Genomic DNA, 22,683 nt, shown 5'->3' on the forward strand with positions numbered 1-22,683 from the left:
TTCAAGTGGCACACTTCCCAATGGCGTGTTCTAAATGAATATACTCAAGAATGTCCCCTCGGTGCTTGAAGAAAGGCAGCAGCCAAGCTGAAGTGTTCAAAACAGCGCTGCATTTCAAGACATGTGTGATGTTCCGGGATGTTTTATCTCGATATTGTGAGGAACGCTGTAAAAAACAACAACAGTGACTCTTTAATGAGGTTTTAGTTTCCATAAAGAGGAGCACATAATTAGAGGACTTTTAAGGCTCTAATTGGTGTGCTGCCAAAGAAGCATGCCATTGCCCAACACCTGTAAGTCACACTGTGCTAATCCTCATGCTGATCTCTGCCAGTCCAAAGAGTAGCACATCATTGCAGCCATAAAACCCTCAGACGACTTGGCTGTAGTTATCTCTTTGGCTTGCTTTCTACCCACTTCCTTATGCAGCCTAGTCCTCTGCATGTCAGCTTCCAGTGAAGCAAATCCCATTGGTGATCAATGAATGGCGCCGACTCCTAGATTAAGGAGACAACCCCATTTACCCAGGTGCAAGCCCAGCTGAATTCAGTAAGACCTGCTTCTCATGGTAGGCATGGTTAGGGTTGCACTGTACATTTGCTGAGGATGTGTACAAACCTAGCGCATACATGCTGGAAAGAAATCTAATTTAGCTTAACTGAGAGAAAAATACTGCATACATGGTGTAGTAAACAAGTATTATCTGTGTGTATCTGAAGAAGTGTGCATGCACACGAAAGCTTATACCAAGAACTAACTTAGTTGGTCTTTAAGGTGCTACAGGAAGGAATTTTTTTTATTTTAAGTATTATCTGCATCCACTGCTCCCTCTATTGCTTTCCCCATTGCTTATTTCAGACTGTAAACTCCTTGGAGGCAGGGGTTTATTTTTGCTTATGCCACTTGCACTCACGGACTGTGCTGTCACCCCTACTGGGGCTTACTCCCAAGTAAGAAGGGAAGGGCCATAGCTTAGTGGTAGAGGGTCCGCCTTGCAAGCAAAAGGTCCCGGGTTCAATCCCAGGCCTCTCCAGGTAGCTGCTGCCAGTCAGTGTAGGCTTTACTGAGCTAGACGGGCCAGTGCTCTGACTCGGTATAAGGCGGCTTCTAAGGAGACGTAGGATCGGGCTACGAGTCCCCCATCGCGCGGGAGAGGGAGGGCGCAGCTCTTCCCTCGGCGGGAAGACGCCGACTGAGGCGAGCGCGCCGCTATTCGCAGGGACGCTGCGCGGGGAAAAAACGCGCCGGAGTGGCCGCGCGTCCCCTCTCTTCAAAAAGTCCTCCTCCTGTTCTTATTTCTGCCTCCGCTTCGACATGCTGAGGAAGCGCGCCAGCACCGTCCAGAGGTTTGTGAGGGGAGAAGCGCTCAGCCCGTGAGAAGGCGAAGCGTCCCCTCCTCTCTCAAGCAGCGGCCCGGCCACCTCGCACTCGCTTCTTCAGGCGACTAGAGCGCGGCAGAGCGGCGAGCCGGGGCAGCCCACCCCTCCTCCTCCTCCTCCTCCTCCTCTCCTTCCCTCCGCCCAGCGCGCTCGGCTCGGGCGTGGATGTTCGCTGGGAGCTCAGCTCTTCTGGGTTTTTTCCCCCCGCCCGCCTCGCTCGCTCCAACCCGGGCTCCTCGGCTGCCTTGCTCGGCGCGCGCAAGCCGCCCAGAGCCTCTCCAGGGCGCTCCTTGCACCTGGACGCCGCCTCCTCCGGGGAAGCTGAAGTTTGCGCGCCAAAAGCCGGGCAGCGATGGAACCCGTTAACCAGGTAAGGGCGCCCGAGGGAGGGAGGGAGGGAGGCAGGGGAAAGCGCGCGCGCGCTGGGAGGCTTCGCCGCGGGGGTTGGCATCCCTACCCTGCCCTGACTCTGCCCTCACTGGCTTTTCTCTCTCTCCCCCCCCCCACTAGCTCGCCTCCAAGGGAACCTTCCGGGCGCTGAAGGAGCCCCTGGCTTTCCTGAGGGTGCTGGAGTGGGTAAGTCGGACTGCCAGCTGGAAGAGGGCGAGCGAGCGAGCGAGCGGAAGGGGTGGTGTTTGGGCTTGTGTGGGGCTGGATATCTGTGAGTGAGGGGTGCCTGGGTCGGCTGGGGGGAAGCTGTGCCTGGCGTTGAAGGGAATGGCTCCCCTTGATCTCAAGACAGTGGTTTCGGTGACTTCTTGACCCTCTGCTGATTAGGGGAAGGGTGTCCCTTTTTTGGGGGGGATCTTGCAAATCCAAACCCCTCTGGATCTCCACCAGCTGCTTTTCCTTTCGAGGGTGGGAGCAGGAAAACCCAGCTCCAGGTTTTTCTTCCCCTTCTGAGGTAGGAGGAGGAGTGCATTTCTTATTTTATTTTTAAGAGGGTTCTGGCATTCAAGTCCACCTAGAAAGGTTGCTAAGTGCTTGTTTTCTATTTAGGGAATAATAGCCCTCTCTGTTTTGCATTCACTTCTTCTGGCGTGATGAAACAGGTGTGTTTCCTTCTCCTCCTCCCCTCCCTCCCAACCCCCTTCAAGGTTCTGGTGAAGCCTGGCTAGGATTGCAAGTCCCTTGAGGAGGAAGAAGTCGGGTGAAGAATTGGATTTGGGGTTAAGTGCGGGGAGGTGGAGAAAGACACAGTCTTGCTGCCTTTCCTTCCCCAGGATAGGAAATTGGGGAGGGAGATAGGGCAGTGAGAGTTTCCCAAAGTGTAAACACAGGATGGAGTAGAGGCACATGTACCTCCTAGCAACCTGCTGGGGAAAGGAAAGAGGATGGGGGAAAATAAGGGCAGGCAAAATGGTTCAAAAGCTTCTCTCTATCCCTGTTATTCGTTATCTACTGCCCCTTTCTAAGGAGCCTATTTGGCCTCCCCACAAAAACCCTTGAGAAGGCCTGGCTTCTCCTTCCCCACTTTTTGAGCCAGCCCAGGTGAATGGTATTTTAGATCCCAGCCCCCTCCACCTCCACCTCCCCAAACTCAAATTTGTTTGCTTTGTGCCTGGCTTCCTTTGGCTTCATCCACTCTTCTCATTTAAGTGCAAAACGAAAGAACTGACGATATTTCCCCCTCCTTTCTATCAAACATTTCTCCCCCCCACCCCCTCTAGTTGTTATGCATTTAGCAAACTAGTCTCTGGGCTTGAGCAGTAAATTGAGGCAGATAATTGGTTAGCGGAATAATGTCAGTGTTTGTTTCTCTGATCCTTATTCGGAGTGAAATCTGCAGGTCAAATGACATCCATTGCCAGTAGGTCTGAAGGAAGAGGAAGAACCCATCTGAACGGAAAGTTCAGAGCCTGTCGTGGAAGATTAATCACATCCCCTCTAATGTTGAATGGCTAGCAAATTATGTAATATATATATATATATATGAGTGTGTGGGGTGTGTGTTTTGATTCACACATATTATGAACTTGTACATTCGTCTGACATTTAGTACACACATCTGACGTTTGCGTTGCGATACAGAAGCCCTTTGAAGAAGCATTTTTTTGTGATTCTTTTCTTCTCTGTGAGTCCAATGTTAAGTATGCTTGCATATGCACGTATGCCCATATTTCCCCATAAGTTTTCCCTAGCCAAGTAGTTTGCTTTACACATGGTTGTGTGAAACTTAGAATAGTTTTATATCTAACTCTTTCCTACGGAAATGTGTAAACAATGAGGGGAGTGCTGCCAATCTATTATTATTCCCCACCCCATTGCTTCTTGTGCATAAATTCATTTTATGTTTGTGGAATGCATAAGAAAGCTTTTAATAAAAAGTTTTAGCTGCTAATTAAATGCTCTGTAGGAACATCCTTAACTGCTAAATGAAGTGTGCCATAGAAACAGTTCATCAGTTGATGGGAATGCCTGTTGGGCATGAATTATATGCTTTGAGCCTACCTTTTCTACACGGAAATGCTGTTTGAAGGAAATGTATGTTGCTGGGCTAAATACTTGCAGTTTGTATCTTAGCCTGTGAATACTGTATTTTAATAGTTATTACAGTATCTCTATTTCAAGGATGGGGCAGAAGCTGAAAGGATTAAGTCATATGGCCTATCCAAAGTCTGAAGAACACCCAAAACAGAGCAAAAACAACAACAACAACAACAACAACAACAACAACAACAACAACAACAACAACAACTCAGGGAGCAGGGAATCTAGCTGGTGGTGAAGGCTTGCTTCAGAAAACCAGTTGTTGGTGTAGAAAACTAGCTAGGCTAGAAAATTCTGCATACTTTGGTTCCAAACAGTGTTGCAACTGGAGCCTAATGATGATGATGTGCTTGTTTCGTGCATCTTATCATCCAGCTAGACAATCACAGTGAAATACATTGAAGGACAAGTTAGGCATGGAAATGGAGCTTTTGCTTTCTGCCCATAATTTAATTGTGTTGCTATATCATGTGTCTGCCTGTCTGTCTCTGCAGCACATGTGGTTGGATCTGTGTTTATTTTATAGCAAACCATGATACATTAGGTCACCTATGTCTGCTGAAGATTTTTGGATTATGTATATGGAATTTCACATTATCTAGGCAGGGTAGAAATAATCTAGTTGTGACTATCTATGATTGTCTTAGAGTCAGTTAGAAGAAGCTTGATGCTTTCTGTCATATGACCAGTATATCATTTTGTTTTACACGAAAGCCACAATATCTATGTACCATTGTTTATGCATACCATCCTCTGTGCTTCCTGAACTTTGCAATGAAACTTGAACTGGGGCCTTTTAAGGGAAGGGTGAGGCATTGTGGCAGGATGGAAGAGACTACGCAGACTTTGAAGAGAAAGTGCTTCTCCTTTCCCCACCCCCTCCTGCCCACCTCAAGGTTCTTCTGTTGCCTCCCTTTTTTCAGCCAAGTCAAAGCAGAAATGTATGGAGCATTCAAAGGAAGATACAAAGAATGCTATCCAGAGACTGCTATCAGCTTAATACGAGGATTGCACCACGTACACTTCCTTCTGCCAACTCAAACCTACAGATCTCTTGAGCTTTGAGCCAGAGGTGTAAAACACTTCAGGGATTGGACAGCATGACTCCATGAGGGTGCTTATGGGGTGGATTGCTGACCCACAAAGAGCTTGGCTTAAGGAATAGTAGAACTGTAGAGTTGGACGAGACACCAATGCAAGAAGGCAGCAGTCAGGGCTTTATGGTGCTATCGATTTTGACTCTTTAGTCTTTTCAGCCACATTAGTTTTTGAGGAGCTTTCTACAATTAATAGCATCATTTGCATCAAGTATCCATCAAGAATCACAGAGTTGTTCAGACTTGTGTAGGCTGACTATATAGCTTGACTCTCACCCAATAGTCTGTCCCCTTGGACAGATTTTGATATTATGAAAAAATCTTCAAAATTATGACTTTTAGGTAGGAAAGCGAAACATTATAATTCATTTTTCTTCCAAACTGATATGTTGCTGATTTCCTAGAGCAGTTTATGATAAAGCTACTAAAGCACAGTGTTTTCTGTTTTCTTAAATGCCCTTTTTATTGACTAATTTTCTAGTGATAACCAGCCAGTGACAAAACTCAGCTTGATTCAGCCTCAAACCTAGTTCCAAAGATGTAACCACATTATTCTCCTGGCAAAAGAAAAGAAAAAAACCCCAAAGAGTTTTGTGGCATCTTCTTGTTTTGTTTCCCCCCCAGCATCTCACATCCATATTTGGATATATGCCTCTTCAAGTTCTCTCCATTGCTTTCTGCTGTTTGCTCCTTGCATCCACACAAGCCTTGCTGTTAGTTTCAGATCATCCGCCTGTGGTTCCGCCTTGGTCTTTTGAAATTGTAGGCTCTCCATTCTAACCCTGCTTTAGTCCATTGGCCTAAATTGCCCCTTGTAACATGTCCTGCCTTATGTCCAACTTCAACTTCATGGCCTTCACCACTCCATCCATAACTTCTGGTCTCTGTCATATCCAGTTACTAGCTTTTCTGTCTTTTATATTCCTGACATTGAACATTCCATGGTACATTGTGTTATTCTTAAGCTGTTCATGTTTCTCTGTGTCATGGTCCAAGTCTTCTCTCCAAAACACATCACATGTAATACATTATTTTAGTCTTGGCTGTGGGTTAAACCACAGAGCCTAGGGCTTGCCAATCAGAAGGTCAGCAGTTCGAATCCCCGCGATGGGGTGAGCTCATGTTGCTCGGTCCCTGCTGCAGCCAACCTAGCAGTTCGAAAGCATGTCAAAGTGCAGGTAGATAAATAGATACTGCTCCAGCAGGAAGGTAAACAGCGTTTCCGTGCGCTGCTCTGGTTTGCCAGAAGTGGCTTAGTCATGCTGACCACATGACCCGGAAGCTGTACGCCGGCTCCCTCAGCCAATAAAGCGAGATGAGCGCTGCAACCCCAGAGTCGGTCACAACTGGACCTAATGGTCAGGGGTACCTTTACCTTTAGGTTCAATCTTCAGTCCTACCTTTTTTGATACTTCATTTAGTTCTTCCAACATTTTTTTTATAGTTCTTGTTGACCTTTGGCTATTGCAACTATATCTTCTGCGTATCATAGACAATTTAGATCTCTTCCATTGATGTTGATTCCATTCTGGCCTCTTAAAGGCTAACAAATATCTTATGCCTTTTGTGGATCAAAGTTTACCGCATAAAATGCAGGAAGTGCTATGAGTTGCAGGTATACATATTGTATACCTGAATATATACCAACCAACACGGGATAACGCTTCATGCATCTGATAAACTGGACTGTAATCCATGAAAGCTTATGCTATAATAAATTTGTAAATAAATAAAGAAATACATTTGTGCATCTTTAAAGTTCCATAGGGCTCTTTATCACTTTTGCAGCAAACCTAAACACACTGGCCAGTGTGTGTATTCCTCTAAACATAGTGGAACTAAAAAAAGGAAACACTTAGGGTCACACAATCATCCTTGCCACATAATAGGTTTTAAATCTCACATCTCCCTTTCTTGCACTTAATGCTCCATATGAGTTGTCATTTAAAACTTAAAATAGGAAACAGCAACCTTCTGCTCATTTTGTTTTTGTTGTGGCAAATTCTACACCAGTTTGCATCCATTGACACATATGCTCAGAGCAGTCCAATTATGCCCCCTTAATTGCCAGATTTACAGCTGTTTCCTTTTGAGTGTTTAATGGCATGCAATATGACCAGTTTCTCTCCCTCTTAAAATAAATAAAGTGCTGATTGCAATGGAATCAATCTGTTTTTAACTACTCTTACTAATAGTGGTGTGTTCTTGGCTGATGCTACCATGCAAAGATTTGAAGTGTTTGTTCACTGTTTTTCATGCGAGGAGACTTGATACTGGAGTGTCTAATAAAGTTCTCAGTTTTGACATCTTTTCAATAGTATGTTGAGCTACAGTACTATGTTTCCTGCAGTGTCTCAAGAAGGCCCGCATCTCAAAACAATTCTCTTACTACAAGGGGAAGCCCACATGGTGCTTTCCTTATGTTTGTTGGACTCCAACTCCCATCATCCCTGACCATTGGCCATACTGGCTGAGGCTGATGGGAGTTGGAGTCCATCAAATATCTGGAAGTAGCTAGGATGGCTACCCTTGAGTTACTGTGCTGCAGACAGTGTATCTCGCTGCCAGCAGCAAGGTGTAAACCCTGAAGTGATCTCACATATTCATAATGTTTGAATATTCATTCTTTGGTGACCAGAGTGGTGTCATGATGGTTTGAGTTTGACTATTTCAATAAATTGTGTTAAGCTTTTTATAGCATTGTGTTTTAACTGTTGTAACCCTCCCTGGCACTTTCATATGAATGACAGGTAATAAAACAACAGCAGCAACAAGTAAGAGGAGCATTATTCACAGACTCTGTTCTTGTGGTTCAGGAAGTTCTATCTCTTTCCTCCCTTTACATCCACGGCTGTACCCAGCTGCCTCAAGCAGCCTATTCAGGGGCCCTGGATAAGGCTGACCCAACTCGGAGACCACTCAACCTGGATTGTCATGGGAATAGCCACACAAGTGGTAACATTTACATGGAAAGGGAGGATGACTCCTGATAGATTACTTAATTTATGAATAGTCAGTGCAATCACTTCAAAGTGTCCCTTTCTCTCAGATGGAATTCATAAGGTTTTGTGCTTTACCAGGTTACAATACTGGGGCTAATCTTGCAAGTAGAAAGGCAACTAGGGCAACAGTGGAAGAAGACTCACAGCAAACTCAACCGAGCGCATCTTAAAGGCCATTTTCCTAGAATCATAGAATCATAGAGTTGGAAGAGACCACAAGGGCCATCGAGTCCAACCCCCTGCCAAGCAGGAAACACCATCAGAGCACTCCTGACATATGGTTGTCAAGCCTCTGCTTAAAGACCTCCAAAGTAGGAGACTCCACCACACTCCTTGGCAGCAAATTCCACTGTCGAACAGCTCTTACTGTCAGGAAGTTCTTCCTAATGTTTAGGTGGAATCTTCTTTCTTGTAGTTTGGATCCATTGCTCCGTGTCCGCTTCTCTGGAGCAGCAGAAAACAACCTTTCTCCCTCCTCTATGTGACATCCTTTTATATATTTGAACATGGCTATCATATCACCCCTTAACCTCCTCTTCTCCAGGCTAAACATGCCCAGCTCCCTTAGCCGTTCCTCATAAGGCATCGTTTCCAGGCCTTTGACCATTTTGGTTGCCCTCCTCTGGACACGTTCCAGTTTGTCAGTGTCCTTCTTGAACTGTGGTGCCCAGAACTGGACACAGTACTCCAGGTGAGGTCTGACCAGAGCAGAATACAGTGGCACTATTACTTCCCTTGATCTAGATGCTATACTCCTATTGATGCAGCCCAGAATTGCATTGGCTTTTTTAGCTGCTGTATCACACTGTTGGCTCATGTCAAGTTTGTGGTCAACCAAGACTCCTAGATCCTTTTCACATGTACTGCTCTCAAGCCAGGTGTCACCCATCTTGTATTTGTGCCTCTCATTTTTTTTGCCCAAGTGCAATACTTTACATTTCTCCCTGTTAAAATTCATCTTGTTTGTTTTTGCCCAGTTCTCTAATCTGTCAAGGTAGTTTTGAAGTGTGATCCTGTCCTCTGGGGTGTTAGCCACCCCTCCCAGTTTGGTGTCACCTGCAAATTTGATCAGGATGCCCTTGAGTCCATCATCCAAGATGTTGATAAAGATGTTTATTCTATGATGGTGGCAAAGAAGTTACTGTTTTCTATCACCATCGCATCTGTTCAGTGTTGTGCAGTGGAATTCCCCCATGTGATGAGGGACTTAATTGAAATCAGTCTGGCCAGAGAGAGTCTCTGAGTTCCGGCACCTCTTTGTTCCATTACGGCAGCTCTGTAGAGTGGGGGGAATCACTGAATTCTTCTGAGTTAAACAGCTATCACCTGATCCAACACATTTTGGGTTGGGGGGGAGCAAGGGGAGTGTGTGGGTGGTGGTGGCACAGCTCCAGAGATTCTTGGATGGAATTGATTGGATGGAATTGATGAGATTCTTTCTCATCTGGCCTTTGGACTAGTTTGGGGACTGAAACTGACTTTGTTGTCCCACTGGATGACTTGAAAGGGAGATTGTTGGTGAGTGTGACCCTCTTGGTTCTTCTTTTCAACTTATCAGTGGCATTTGACAACAGTGGCCATGGTTCTTCTGGGTAACCTTATGGGGATGGGTATTAGGATTGTGGTATGGAACTGCTACCATTTATTTCTGACCACGAGGACACCCAGTGGCCTACAGGATTCTGTGTGGTTCCATCTTGTCTCCTATACTGTTTTACATCTATAGTGTATCACTGGAAGAAGGCAGCAGAAGATTTAGGGGGTGGCATCATCAATATGCTGGTGATATCCAGCTCTATCTTTTTTTTACACATACGCTCCTAGGGAGAAAATGGAAACCCTAGACCAGTGTTCCCCAACCTTGGGCCTTCAGCTGTTTTTGGACTACAATTCCCATCATCCTTGACCACTGGTCTTGCTAGCGAGGGATGATGGGAGTTGTAGTCCAAAAACAGCTGGAGGCCCATGGTTGGGGAACACTGCCCTAGACTACTGATGGGGTATAACAAGCTAAAACTTAATTCAGAAAAGACAGAAGTACTTGGGGTGGATGGGCCACCCAATTCAGGTTTAGGAGTGCAGTCTGCCTTGAATGTAGTTGCATTCCTTCTAAAAGTCCAAGCCTATAGTTTGGAGGTGCTCCTTGACATGGTGTTGCTGCTGAATGTACAGGTTTTGAGGAGCATCTTTTCATGACTTCAACTGGTACATCGCCTACAGTCTTACCTGATGAAAGGACCTTGCCATACTCACTCATGCCCTAGGTACCTCTAGGTTAGACTACTGTAATGCGTTCTAGATAGGGCATCCCTTGTAAAAGGTTTAAAAGCACCTGCCATTAGTGTAAAATGCTGTTGCCAGGGTTTTGACTGGAATGAGGTGAGCATAACATATTATTCCATTTTCTTTGATCTACTCTGTGTGCCAGCTTGTTTCCAGACTCAATTCAAGATCCTAGCTTTTACCTTTAAGTGCCTAAATGTCAAGGTGGTGTTACCTCTTCGCAGTAACACTCCAGTACACTCAGCATGATATTTACAGTCTTTATTACATATATACAACAGAACAGCTACAGTTCAAAATCATGTGTCCGAACCTGTCGAGTCAGATTCGGGGAGTGGCTTCTTTAGATTCCAGCACCAACAAAGTAGGCGTGGAAATCTCACGAGACGTCTATGATCTTTACGTTTCATTTCTCTCCTTGCCTGTGCTGATGTGAATGCTCCCCCCCCCCCTTTCTGAGTCTCCCGGCTCTGGTGGGTTATAGGGCTCTTCACCGTCTCTGACCCCCTGCTCCGCCTGACTACTCTCCGCCCCCTGTTCTGCTTCATGCCTCATTTCCCTGTCTTCCTCTTCTGACAGTCCCTGCTCAGAACCCTCCCCTGCTACTGATGAAGCAGCGCGTTCTGGCTCTTCCCTGACGTGGGAACCATAAGGACTTCCTTCTTCCATTTCCTCTATTTATCATTTGAGGCCCTGACTTGCTCTCCTTAGCTGTCTGAGACCTACTGGATGGCAACAAGGAACAGGGTTTTGGTGTGTTCTTGGGGTGGCAACACCTATCCTATGGAACACCTTTCTGGTTGAGATGAGACTCTTAATCTCAGGGTTGTGCATTTGAGCCCCACACTGGACAAAAGATTCCTGTGTTACAGGGCATTGGACTAGATGATCCTTGTGGTCCCTTCCAGCTTTACGGTTCTGTGATTCTAGATTCACCAAAACCTGATACTGTACTTTATGATTTTCAGCATTTGGTTAAAATGTAGCTGTTTAGAATGGACTTCAACTGAAGGACATTTCTCTCCTCATTATATTAGGGTTGTTTCTTTTTCTGTGCATTCAGTTGCGGCTTTTGAGGCTGCTTGGGGAGAGATATGAATTGTTTTGTGAATTTGGTTTCTATTGTTTGTATATTGCACTGTTTATGTAAGCCACTTCAAAGGGTTCCTTTATAGAATCATAGAATCATAGAATCATAGAGTTGGAAGAGACCACAAGGGCCATCGAGTCCAACCCCCTGCCAAGCAGGAAACACCATCAGAGCACTCCTGACATATGGTTGTCAAGCCTCTGCTTAAAGACCTCCAAAGAAGGAGACTCCACCACACTCCTTGGCAGTTTTAAAGATTAATAAATAAATAAGTTCAAAATATGCATGAGAAGACAAATATTTTGAATGGGTCCTGGCTGTGTAAACAGAGTCCACCATATGACATTATTTTCCCATCACATGAATCTCTGGTGGACAGTGGGACCAAAATTTTAAAAAAGAAATGTGACTCAGCCGGGTGGTGTTCAAGTCTGTGCTTGTGGTGTGGCTTTTTATCATGGTGCATGAACTTGCCCCAAAGCTGCTATAAGCCAAAGACACACAGAATTCACTTGTGTGCAAAGTAAGTGTAGCAGACAAGCAAGCTACACAGGTGTGGCAAAAGTTGGTAGCAGGACAATGAGACACACACCCCATTTCTGAAGCAAAGTGTGAGACCTTCCACCTCATTATCTCATAGATTATTCATGCTGATTTACACAATTGCTCTGACTAATAATAAGGACACTGGCACCAGGATTAGAAAGAGACGTAGGATTTGGGGTAAACATGTGTTTTTTCAGTAGCTATTGGTATTATTCCTTTAGTTTGAGTTGAGTTTTTTGCTTGTAAAAGGGATTGTGAATTTCATTTGGTAAAGTGGAGTTTTGTTGCTTTTTAAAAAACTTTTATTTACAGTACAACCCCGTGAACTTTTACTTGGAAATAAGTGTGCATCAGCTGGGAGCCCTAGAAATGCGTTGTTTTCTTTAGAAGTTACTCTTTCTTCCTAAGCCTTGAAATATCAGTTTTACTAATTTTTAAATAGTTTATTTCCCCGCTCGAACAAAACCTGACTGGCTTGCAGCTTCTGTTTTGAATTGCTGTCTTGGTAGAAAACATTAAACAAACACAAAACAGGCAGAGGGCAGTTAGTGAATCAATCCTTGGTTTCCTTTCATCTGGAGAAAACATCTTTCCTTTTCAGTGTTGCTTTCGTTCTGTTCTTTCTGTTCCTCTCACCCTCCTTAACAGGCATTTCACTTTATCTTGAGGCAGAAATTGCAAAACTCTTTAATGTACAGATAATGCTAGTGCACTGCATTTATCTGTCCATCTGTAGCTGGAATTTATTTTCAAGCCTTACCATGGCAGTCTTCAGATAATCAAAGCTGATAAGCCTCAATTTTCAACATACATCAGCATAAGTAATGGGAGAATGAGGGCAAAACAGTACTCTAGGAACAGAAATGCTCTGTTTGGGTCAATGTAAGTTGGAAAGAGCAAACATTCCAGACAACAAAAACAAAATTGGTTGGAGAAGATTCAGGGCTATATTTTTGTTGTATTCTGCAATTAAATGTATCACATCTAGGGTTGAGTATGTACTGAATGGGGAAGAGCATGTCCAGAAACTTTAGCTGGTCCAGAGTGGCACTCTGAGAGTGACTCAACATTTGGGTGGGACAGACAGAGGTCTAGGCCTGTTTTGTTTTCATTGAGTACATATTTGTTTTCAGACCAATTAGGGGGGGTAGCTTAATCCTAAATTATTTAATTTATTAGATATCTAAAGGACCATTTCATCACATGTATGCAGTCTTGTAGATGCAGGTCAACATCAGAATTCCTTGTGCCTCTGCATCACCAGTGAGTTTAGCAGGTTGGCACTTAGAGGCATGAGCTTCTTAGCTGTATCCCTTCATCAACATCTATTTCATCAATGTTTTTATTTCACTGTATTGCCAGTACATGGCTATTTCTAGAGGGTCTATGGGGACTGCTTCTATTGTTTTTTAACTTGAATACCATTTTCCACTTTGGGGTGTGTGTGTGTGTGTGTGTGTGTGTGTGTGTGTATATGTATATATGTATGTATGTAAAGGCAGGATATAACTATTTTAATAAATTGATTAAATGCAGCACTTACTGTTTTTACAAAGATGTTTGCAGTGTCAAAATATGATGATGATGATTTTGATGATTCCTCCCAGACTTCTTTGTAGAATATTAGTATATTTGTTAAATCAGACTTACTTTGATATTTGATATTGCTTTGATATTTTGTAGCCAAATATGATTGTGTTGATCTACATTCTTTTTTGTGAAACAGTGTCAGGAATGTGAATGTGACACCCTGTTTACTATGTGATCCCTGATGGGATGGATTACTTTACCCTATTGGGAATTGAGTTTGAGTAGTTCATGTATATTCTTAGCGGTTTTGTAAGCTGCTCTGAGAGCCATTTTTTAGAAGGGCGGGGTATAACTGCTATACCAGCAGCAGCTATAGTGTTTGCTATGGTATATTTAATGCACCTTTTCAATAGAATGGAACAATCTTATTTCCCTTCCACCTGACTTGGAGTGGCTAAGCCTCAATGTCTTCTGCTTTTGTTCAGTTTGTATGTGTTTATGTTTGAGTAAGCCCAAAGAGTACATAAGGTGCTCTGCACTGCTGTAAAATACTTACATGTCTTGTCATAAAATGAAGCTGCTTACAAATCTATCTTTCTTTGACTGCTTATTTGACGGCAGTACCTGTTTGGAAACCTTAATAAGCAAAGAGAGGATATGATGCTTTTACCTAACATTCTATTCATATATCCCGCCCTGCTCCACCCCACCCCCCGCCCTCCAGCAATTCTGTTTTCAATAGGTCCTATATAAGGCACATACGCTTTATGCTGCATCCAGGCTATAACAAAACCCACTCTTCTGTCTGTTGTCCCAATGTACTTTCATACATCTCTGCAGTTATAGTAGCATGCAAAGTAAGAAAGTTCCAGCGTAACTGAACTTTTTGATCTGCTGGTGTGGGGTTCTGTCATCAGCTTAATTTGTTTTTGTTTGGTTTAGGCATGCTTTTTAATAAGAAGATATAAAGCTGAAAATGAATGAACTGCAGCTAAAATATTATGTTCATTTTTCACATGGTCTAGTCCTAATCTGAAGACTGCAAAAAACAAAGCCATGCTTCCCCTGCCCACCCCCCTAATATTCTTAAGAGGGTCTCTTCTCCAGTCTTCAGAGAGTGGATGGAAGTGGAGAGGCAGAAAATGGTCCTCCTTTCCTTCCACTCTGTAGTTTTAATCTGAAATCTTAGGCGAAACTGCTCCCGCTAATGAAATTCCTTGTTGCAAAACGCACCTCGAACAATGGGAGTTTTGAATGCTGCAGGATATAATATTTGAATATTTAAAAATTTATCAAATGAAACTATAACTGGGAAATGGTTCTGACCAGCAGATTACTGGACTGTGCCTCAATTTCCCTAATTTCTGCAATTATGTAGGTAAATGCCCACATTTGCTCAACAGGTGACCTTGCTTCCTGTTCTGTAGACTCTGCCTCTTTCCATTATTAGAGGGCTGCATTGTGGAACCTACAATTTATTTTGAAGGCTTACAGCTGTGTCTCTTGGTGAGAGCTGTAAACAAACATTTGCTGCCCTTACCTGAGTCTCTAACCCGTTGCATTTATATATCGTGTACTGTAACAAAAGTGAAGGGAGAACGGGTACCGCTGCCGATGAGTCATCAGGTGCTGCTGCTCTGAATCTTTTTACCTTTGTGTTGTTTCACCAAGAGACATTGCCATCATTTAAAGCCTGAGAATATATGCTTGCTTTTCCACATTTCATTACTTCTTCACATTGCATATGATTAACTTAGGGAATTCACTATTACAAGGTGGTTAGAATCATAGAATCATAGAATCATAGAGTTGGAAGAGACCACAAGGGCCATCGAGTCCAACCCCCTGCCAAGCAGGAAACACCATCAGAGCACTCCTGACATATGGTTGTCAAGCCTCTGCTTAAAGACCTCCAAAGTAGGAGACTCCACCACACTCCTTGGCAGCAAATTCCACTGTCGAACAGCTCTTACTGTCAGGAAGTTCTTCCTAATGTTTAGGTGGAATCTTCTTTCTTGTAGTTTGGATCCATTGCTCCGTGTCCGCTTCTCTGGAGCAGCAGAAAACAACCTTTCTCCCTCCTCTAAGAGGAGGTTAGATGGACACAAACTTGGATGTCTTTAAAAGAGTTTTTATTTGAAATTTAAAAATGCAGATAAAACCAGTAAACACTTTTCCTGGTCAAAGTCCATAGAGTTGTGTTGATCCCATAGAACAAGACGACAGAGAGGCACACGGGACTCTTATCTGAACAAATTACTGTTGAAAATATATACAGTATAAGGTTTTCAGTGACCCAGATCTTCTTCCTCAGGCAGAATGTTTGAGGGAAGAAATGAGAAAATATTTAGATATTTCTGTGCAGAGACTCCCTGCTGTGCCTGGCTTATCCTATTGTCTGCAACCCTTTCAATATTAAGATGAAGTTGATGCAGATCATGCTTAACTATATTAAATGTAGGACATATGCTGAAGCTTCAAGATATACAAAGGCTTCCTAGACCAAAGAAGTAAATAAAAATCTCCTTTTAGGTATCCCTTTGGATCTGTTTGGCATTACTGGGTGCAGAGTTATGTCACACTAAGAGAATGCTGTAGTGGGAAAAGTTGGAGGGCACCCACGAATTTTAAAAAATGACGTGAGTCCTGTGTCACCCTGAAGACTAACAACATTAGAATGTGACCTTGCATGGCCAAAGTTATGCCACAATACATTTGTTAAACTTAAAATGCCAGAAGATTCTTTGTTACATATTTTTTTGTAGCAATGGATGCAGCACAGCTATTCCTATAGACTTTGCAGATTCAAAGTTCATCAAGGGAATGTACATAAAGCTATTCTCTGATCATGACATTGCTAGCAGTTGTCTACACTTCCAGCTCAAAAGCAACTGAGAGGAAAGGCAAAGTGTCTGCGTATTTCTGTCAGCTTGAAACTTTTTAGTACTTCTCTCCTGTTATCACTTTTATACTTGTTTTGACTCAAGTGTGTTTCATGGACCCAACCTGGCTGAAGCACCTAAAGCTGAAATATATTCAAACATGCCTGGGAGTAAGTCCTGTTGAACAAAATGGGACTTGATTTTGAGTAAACAGGCATAGGGCTGCACTGTATATATTTTATTATTTTAATTAAATTTGTATACCACCCTTCATCTGCAGATCCCAGGGCAGTTCACAACAAAAAATTGCAATACAGTGGTACCTTGGGTTAAGAACTTAATTCGTTCCGGAGGTCCGTTCTTAACCTGAAACTGTTCTTAACCTGAAGCACCACTTTAGCTAATGGGGCCTCCCGCTGTCACTGCGCCGCTGGAGCACAATTTCTGTTCTCATCCTGAAGCAAAGTTCTTAACCTGAAGCACTATTTCTGGGTTAGTGGAGTCTGTAGCCCGAAGCTTCTATAACCCAAGGTATCACTGTATAAAAACCACAAAATAAATAGTAAAAACAAGAATACCAACCAACCAACCAACCAACCAATAATTCCCCCTCTCCCAACACATTTAAAAGGGCATTGGATGTTAATAAAGGCCTGGTTGAAGAGGAACATTTTTTGCCTGATGCCTAAAGGCATGTAACGAAGGCGCCAGACGAGCCTCCCTAGGGAGACCATTCCACGACCGGGAAGCCACTGCAGAGAAGGCCCATTCTCATGTTGCCACCCTCTAGACCTCTTGTGGAGGGGGCACATGAAGAAGGGCCTCAGAGGATGATCTCAGGGTCTGGGTAGGTCCTTGAGGTATCACTGTCATTATACAGGTCAAAACCAGCGCTTTGAATTGGGCCTGGGATCTTGAGGGGGCATATGACAATTTCTTTTTCAGAGGTTACTTTTCAAAAGCTCCTCCCTGCTCACACACAAATTGGCCACCCTGTCAAGTATGATCTAGTTGACATTCCTGCACTGTAGGGGGTTAGACTAGATGACCCTCAGAGTCACTTCCAACTCAGCAGTTCTATGATTCTATGAAATTGCCAGTTTGAAAGTTTCATGAGAGAGTTGTTGAAGGGGAATGTTGCCTGTAGATCTCATGAGGTGTTATAATATAAGGGGTTCACAAATGCATGTAAAGTTTGCTCTTATTGTTCTTCCCAGATCCCAGTGTCAGTGATGGGGGGACAACAATATATGCTGCAAACAAGGCCAAACCTTGGTTTGCCCATGCTCAATATCTTGAAGTAGGGCATGCCACTGTGTAAGTTTATATGTCTCAATTGATAGGCCAAGATATTATCTATCTGTCTGTCTGTCTGTCTGTCTGTCTATCTATCTATCTATCTCCCTGCCACTTCTCGCTGTGGGGACTCACTGTGATTATTTGAGGAAGGACAAAAAATCAAAAATATATTTAAGATATCGAAATAATACGGTGAACTCCACAGCTTTTATGGATGAGCACCATGGAGTTCCATGTTTTGTTGTTTTCCAGCACCATGAATTAACTATGCACATCCTCTAAGTACGTTAGAACCTCCAAATCCCTTCCCTTCTTTTGGTCTATGGGAAATTTTGCTACAGGTCTGTGTTAAGAGCCCTGCCAATGAGCTCTGATTTATTAGTCGTTACGATTTGAATCCAGTAACCAAGGATTCAACAGGCAAAGCATAAGAAACAGAAATTTCCATTTGGATATAAGGGATCTGGCCTAAAGATCTACCATTCTAGGGATGCTAAAATATAAACAAAAATGACGATTATATTACTTATACTCCACCCAAGTGGCTGGGTTTCTCCTTATTAGAACAATGTATTAATATAAAGAATAGCATGCAATGTATTTTCTAACCTTTTTTGTGATGCTCATTCCCTGCCTTTCAAAATATTTTATACAAGATGAAGGATGTCATGGGAATGTCAAACATTCGTCATCTTCAGCCTGCATCTTTTCAGGTTTTCTCTTTTAGTCCAGGTACAAATGGTCACAAAGTGTTTTGCAACAAAACGTCCATTTTGGTGTAGTAGAGAGGACCGCCCCCCCCCGCCACTTTCTCTAGACTTGCTGAATTAGACATGCAGTGCCAACTGTGGAATTGTGTTGCAACATCTGTGAAAAATCTGTGATGCCCATGTTTAATTTTTAAAAAAATTGTATTCAACTTTTCCCCTCAATAAAAATAAGTATTACCTGAAGTTCTGCACATAGCAAATGGCCAGCTCTGCAGACTAGTGGAACTGTTGGCCTGTCAGTCTGATGTTTATTGCAGAAGAAATACCTGATGTAGCAGGCAATCCTGTAGAACACGGAGTTTGAAGTACATGATTGTAGACTTAAAGTACAGAGGAGGTGGGAGGGGAGGGGAAGTGGAAGAAATGTCCTTCCAAATTTCCAAAAGAAAATTGTTTGAGATCCTGTTTACCTAAGAGAAGGGTTTAAAGCAGTGCTTCACTGTGCATCTACATTTCAAAAGAATCTTCTTTCGGTGTTTTTAGTCCTTCCAAAATCCGCTTCTTTACTTGCTAAGTATTAACTGCAGCACTAATATGCATTTCTGCAGATGAAGCGAATCCATAATCTTCTTCTTTTTTTAAGTTGAAATTTTTACACTTTTCTAATTTCAGTACAAACTATGTGGTACAGTGCAAACTTATAAGAGTACAGCAGCAACAAAACAAGGAGGGGTTGTTAAAGGAAAGGAAGGGGGGCCACAGGAAAACAAAATGAAAACCTAGTACTGTAATGCACGTCCAAGCGTCAAACATACAGCAGATGCATAACAAAATGTAGAGCACAATATTCAGGAAATTAATGTAAGGAAGCTGCATGAGTTAATGTGTTGTGATTTTCCAGCAAAAGCACCCAGTGTGCAAACCAGGGCCAGTGAGGAGTGTGGTCTGGGGGAGGGTTCAATGAGTCCTAAAATCCTTCACCCCTTCCTTTGCTGAAGCTAACAGATGTGGAAATGAATTCTATGGGGGTAGGGGGAATCGCAGCAGCAGGCTTCTCCCCTGATCTAGGTGCATTAGCTTACCCTCCAACACTCCACTTGAAAATAGCGATATTCTGTTGGGTGCCGTATGTGCAAATGATTCTCCATATATGTGGCCCTCCAAATGCTGTTGGATTCCAACTCCCTTTAGCCCAAGGCAGTATGTCCAATGGGAGTTGGAGTCCGATAACATCTGCAGGGGCCACAGCCCTTCTAGTGAAGATTCAAGTGGCAGAGGATGTGTGGGAGGGGGCCTTACCGCAGGGCCTGCAGCGTGCCTGAGCCATGTGTCTCTCCTGGGAGGGACGTGTTGGCTTGGGTGCCTGCAGGCTCTGTGCTCCCTGAAACAACAGCGTGGGACTTGAGTCTGACCTCCGCCTCTCCCTCAGCCACCCTACAGCTGAGGGGGAGGTGGCAGAAAAAGCTCCATGCAGCACACCCCACCCCCATGGGCAGCTCGCCCCACCCTGGCTGCAGGATGGGCTCCTGGCAGCTGAGCAGCTAGCTACGCCACTGTCTAGAAAGATTTCCCATCTGCACAAACCTGCACAGGTGTGTGTGTGTGTGTATATATATATATATATATATATATGCAGGTTTTGGTGTCTTCGGGTGTCTTCCCGTGTAAGAGTTGGGGTGTCTAGGCGACGTTTCGACGAGGTCTCACTCGTCATCTTCAGGCTGGTGCTTTCGGCTTCTTGTTACTGGAACAAGAAGCCGAAAGCACCAGCCTGAAGATGACGAGTGAGACCTCGTCGAAACGTCGCCTAGACACCCCAACTCTTACACGGGAAGACACCCGAAGACACCAAAACCTGCATTCCTGTACCCGTGAAAATCTACGAAAGCAAATATCTCACCTCTACGGGGAGGAAACCTTCCAGCTGACAAGAACCTACGAGAAACTTGAAATCCGAAGAGCCACCATCTTATGTGATCTCTTGTTCCTACGCAACTGCCGAGACAACAACTTAATTCCCACATGCTTCCAACTTAAATTCCACTCTAAAACCCCAGCTACCGAAAGGATCCTGAAACGAACTGAACTATCCCTAATCAGAAACGAACTACATAAGAAAAGATACCTACTAAACCAAACCAACAAAGATCTGCTCACTCTTCACCTCAAACTCTGTAACAAAATCCACCCTGCACTCTGGGACAAATGCAAACAACTAGCCGTTTGGAGAGCTGAAACTGAGTCCTCACATAAGACAGACACACACACCAACAAACTCCACAAACTAGAGAAACGCCAGAAACCCAGCCACCCTCCACAACAACCCATGAAACAAACAGTACATAACATATCAGACAGGATCCTCACCTCAACTGAAACCAAAGTACTCTCCAAAGGTTTCAACTTTGCAGTCGCCCCGAGACGCATCCCCACAGAAAACATCATATGCGGAGTCGAAGCTAGCCTAACCAAAATCAACCCAGATGAAGCCAATAAAATCAGACTTGAAGTCACCAACATCCTCTGCTCCAGCAAACCACCCAGAAGCAATTTACACAAAGAAGAACAGAAAGCACTCACCAACCTGAGGAAAGACAACAACATAATCATTCTCCCAGCAGACAAAGGTAATGCCACGGTTGTCATGAACACATCGGACTACCAAGCAAAACTATCAAATCTACTCCAAGACCCTACCTACCAACCTATAAAAACAGATCCCACCACCTATCTGGAAAAAACCACCAAATCCAAAATAAAAGCCTCTCCTATCAGTGAAGAAATCCAGCTAAGAATCATCCCCAGAGAAAAATCATCCAGATGCCCCAAACTCTACGGTCTCCCCAAGATACACAAAGAAGGAACACCACTCAGACCAATAGTCAGCTCCATAGGCTCACCTCTACAAAATCTCGCTAAATTTCTCGCTAAGCAACTTCAGCCCTATGCAGAATCTATCGCTTCACACGTTACAAACTCCTTCCAGTTCATAGAAACAATAAAGAAGCAAAACCTACATCCCGATGACCTACTTGTGAGCTTCGATGTTGTATCTCTCTTCACACAAGTGCCCATTAATGAAGCCTTGACAGCCATTCAAAACAAATACAATCCCCCCGAATACATCCTGGACCTGACCAACCACTGCCTAACCAACACATACTTCATCCACAATGGACAAAGATACAAACAGATAGAAGGAGCACCTATGGGATCACCCCTCTCACCGGTCATCGCAAATCTGTACATGGAACACTTTGAAACCAATGCTTTAGACAAGTCAGAACACAAACCCAAACTTTGGCTCAGATATGTTGACGACACCTTTGTAATTTGGCCACACGGGAAGGAAAAACTAGATAGCTTCCTCACACATCTCAACAGCCTACACCCCAAAATACAATTCACTATGGAAATAGAAGCCAACAACCAACTTCCCTTCCTTGACGTCCTAATCTACAAAAAACCTGATGGCTCCCTAGGACACACTATCTACCGAAAAAAACACACACCAACTGCTACTTACATGCACAATCACACCACCACCCTGCACAAATAAACTCCGTAGCCAAGACTCTCATCTCCAGAACCAAACGCCTGGCTGACAAAGACCACTTGACAACTGAGTTACAGAATCTCTCAAATGTGTTAATCGCCAACGGATACCAGCAAAACAGGGTTACGAAGCTAATCCAAAAAGAAACACCCCCCAAAAACCAAGACACAGAAGAAAACAATGGCATGGCCCTCCTTCCTTATATCAAGGGCACTACAGATAAAATTAGCAAAATCCTCCATAAACACAATATCAAAACAGCCTTTTGCACCAACCAAAAAATAGCCAATATCCTCAGAAACCCCAAAGATAAAATCCAGTTAGAAAACCAAGGAGTCTATGAAATACCCTGCAAAGTCTGCCCAGCCACGTACATTGGACAAACAAACAGACGAATAAATGCACGTATCGCAGAACACAAGAATGCCGTTAAAAAAGAAGAAAAAACTTCCTCTCTTTACCAACACATGAAAGAAACAGGACACGAAATTAATTTTGCAGATTCCAAATTGCTCTTTAACATGGAACATCACCACAAGAGAATAATCATGGAAGCCATCGAAATAGAGAAACACCCTCACAACATGAACAAGCGTGACGATACGTCCCGCCTGCCAGACATCTGGAAAATAGCCCTCCCCACAAAAACCGACACCAGAACCAGAGGCACACAGAACGCCATCTCCAATCAACCACACCAGACCCAAACCCAGACCCTCTCCACAGATAAATTACAGACACCATCCAGTAGCCAAACCATAGTGGCACCTCCGGATGCTGCACCCCCCTGCAATCCCTACACAGATCTGGCTGGCACAG

At 43.8% G+C, this 22,683-nt stretch overlaps 1 protein-coding gene across 1 annotated transcript in view; it reads left to right on the forward strand.

Annotated features, from left to right (window-relative positions):
* The first annotated feature begins 1,231 nt into the window (after positions 1-1,231).
* The window catches only part of SYNPR (synaptoporin), a 161,389-nt gene continuing 139,937 nt past the window's right edge, over positions 1,232-22,683 (forward strand). The window contains exons 1-2 of the mRNA XM_081184346.1: positions 1,232-1,749; positions 1,890-1,955. Of these exons, the coding sequence (XP_081040472.1) occupies positions 1,732-1,749; positions 1,890-1,955 (84 nt within the window). The 5' untranslated portion in view covers positions 1,232-1,731. The remainder of the gene's footprint in view (positions 1,750-1,889; positions 1,956-22,683) is intronic.

This window comes from Podarcis bocagei (assembly GCF_964188305.1).
Source record: "Podarcis bocagei genome assembly, chromosome: 2".
Lineage (NCBI taxonomy): Eukaryota > Metazoa > Chordata > Lepidosauria > Squamata > Lacertidae > Podarcis > Podarcis bocagei.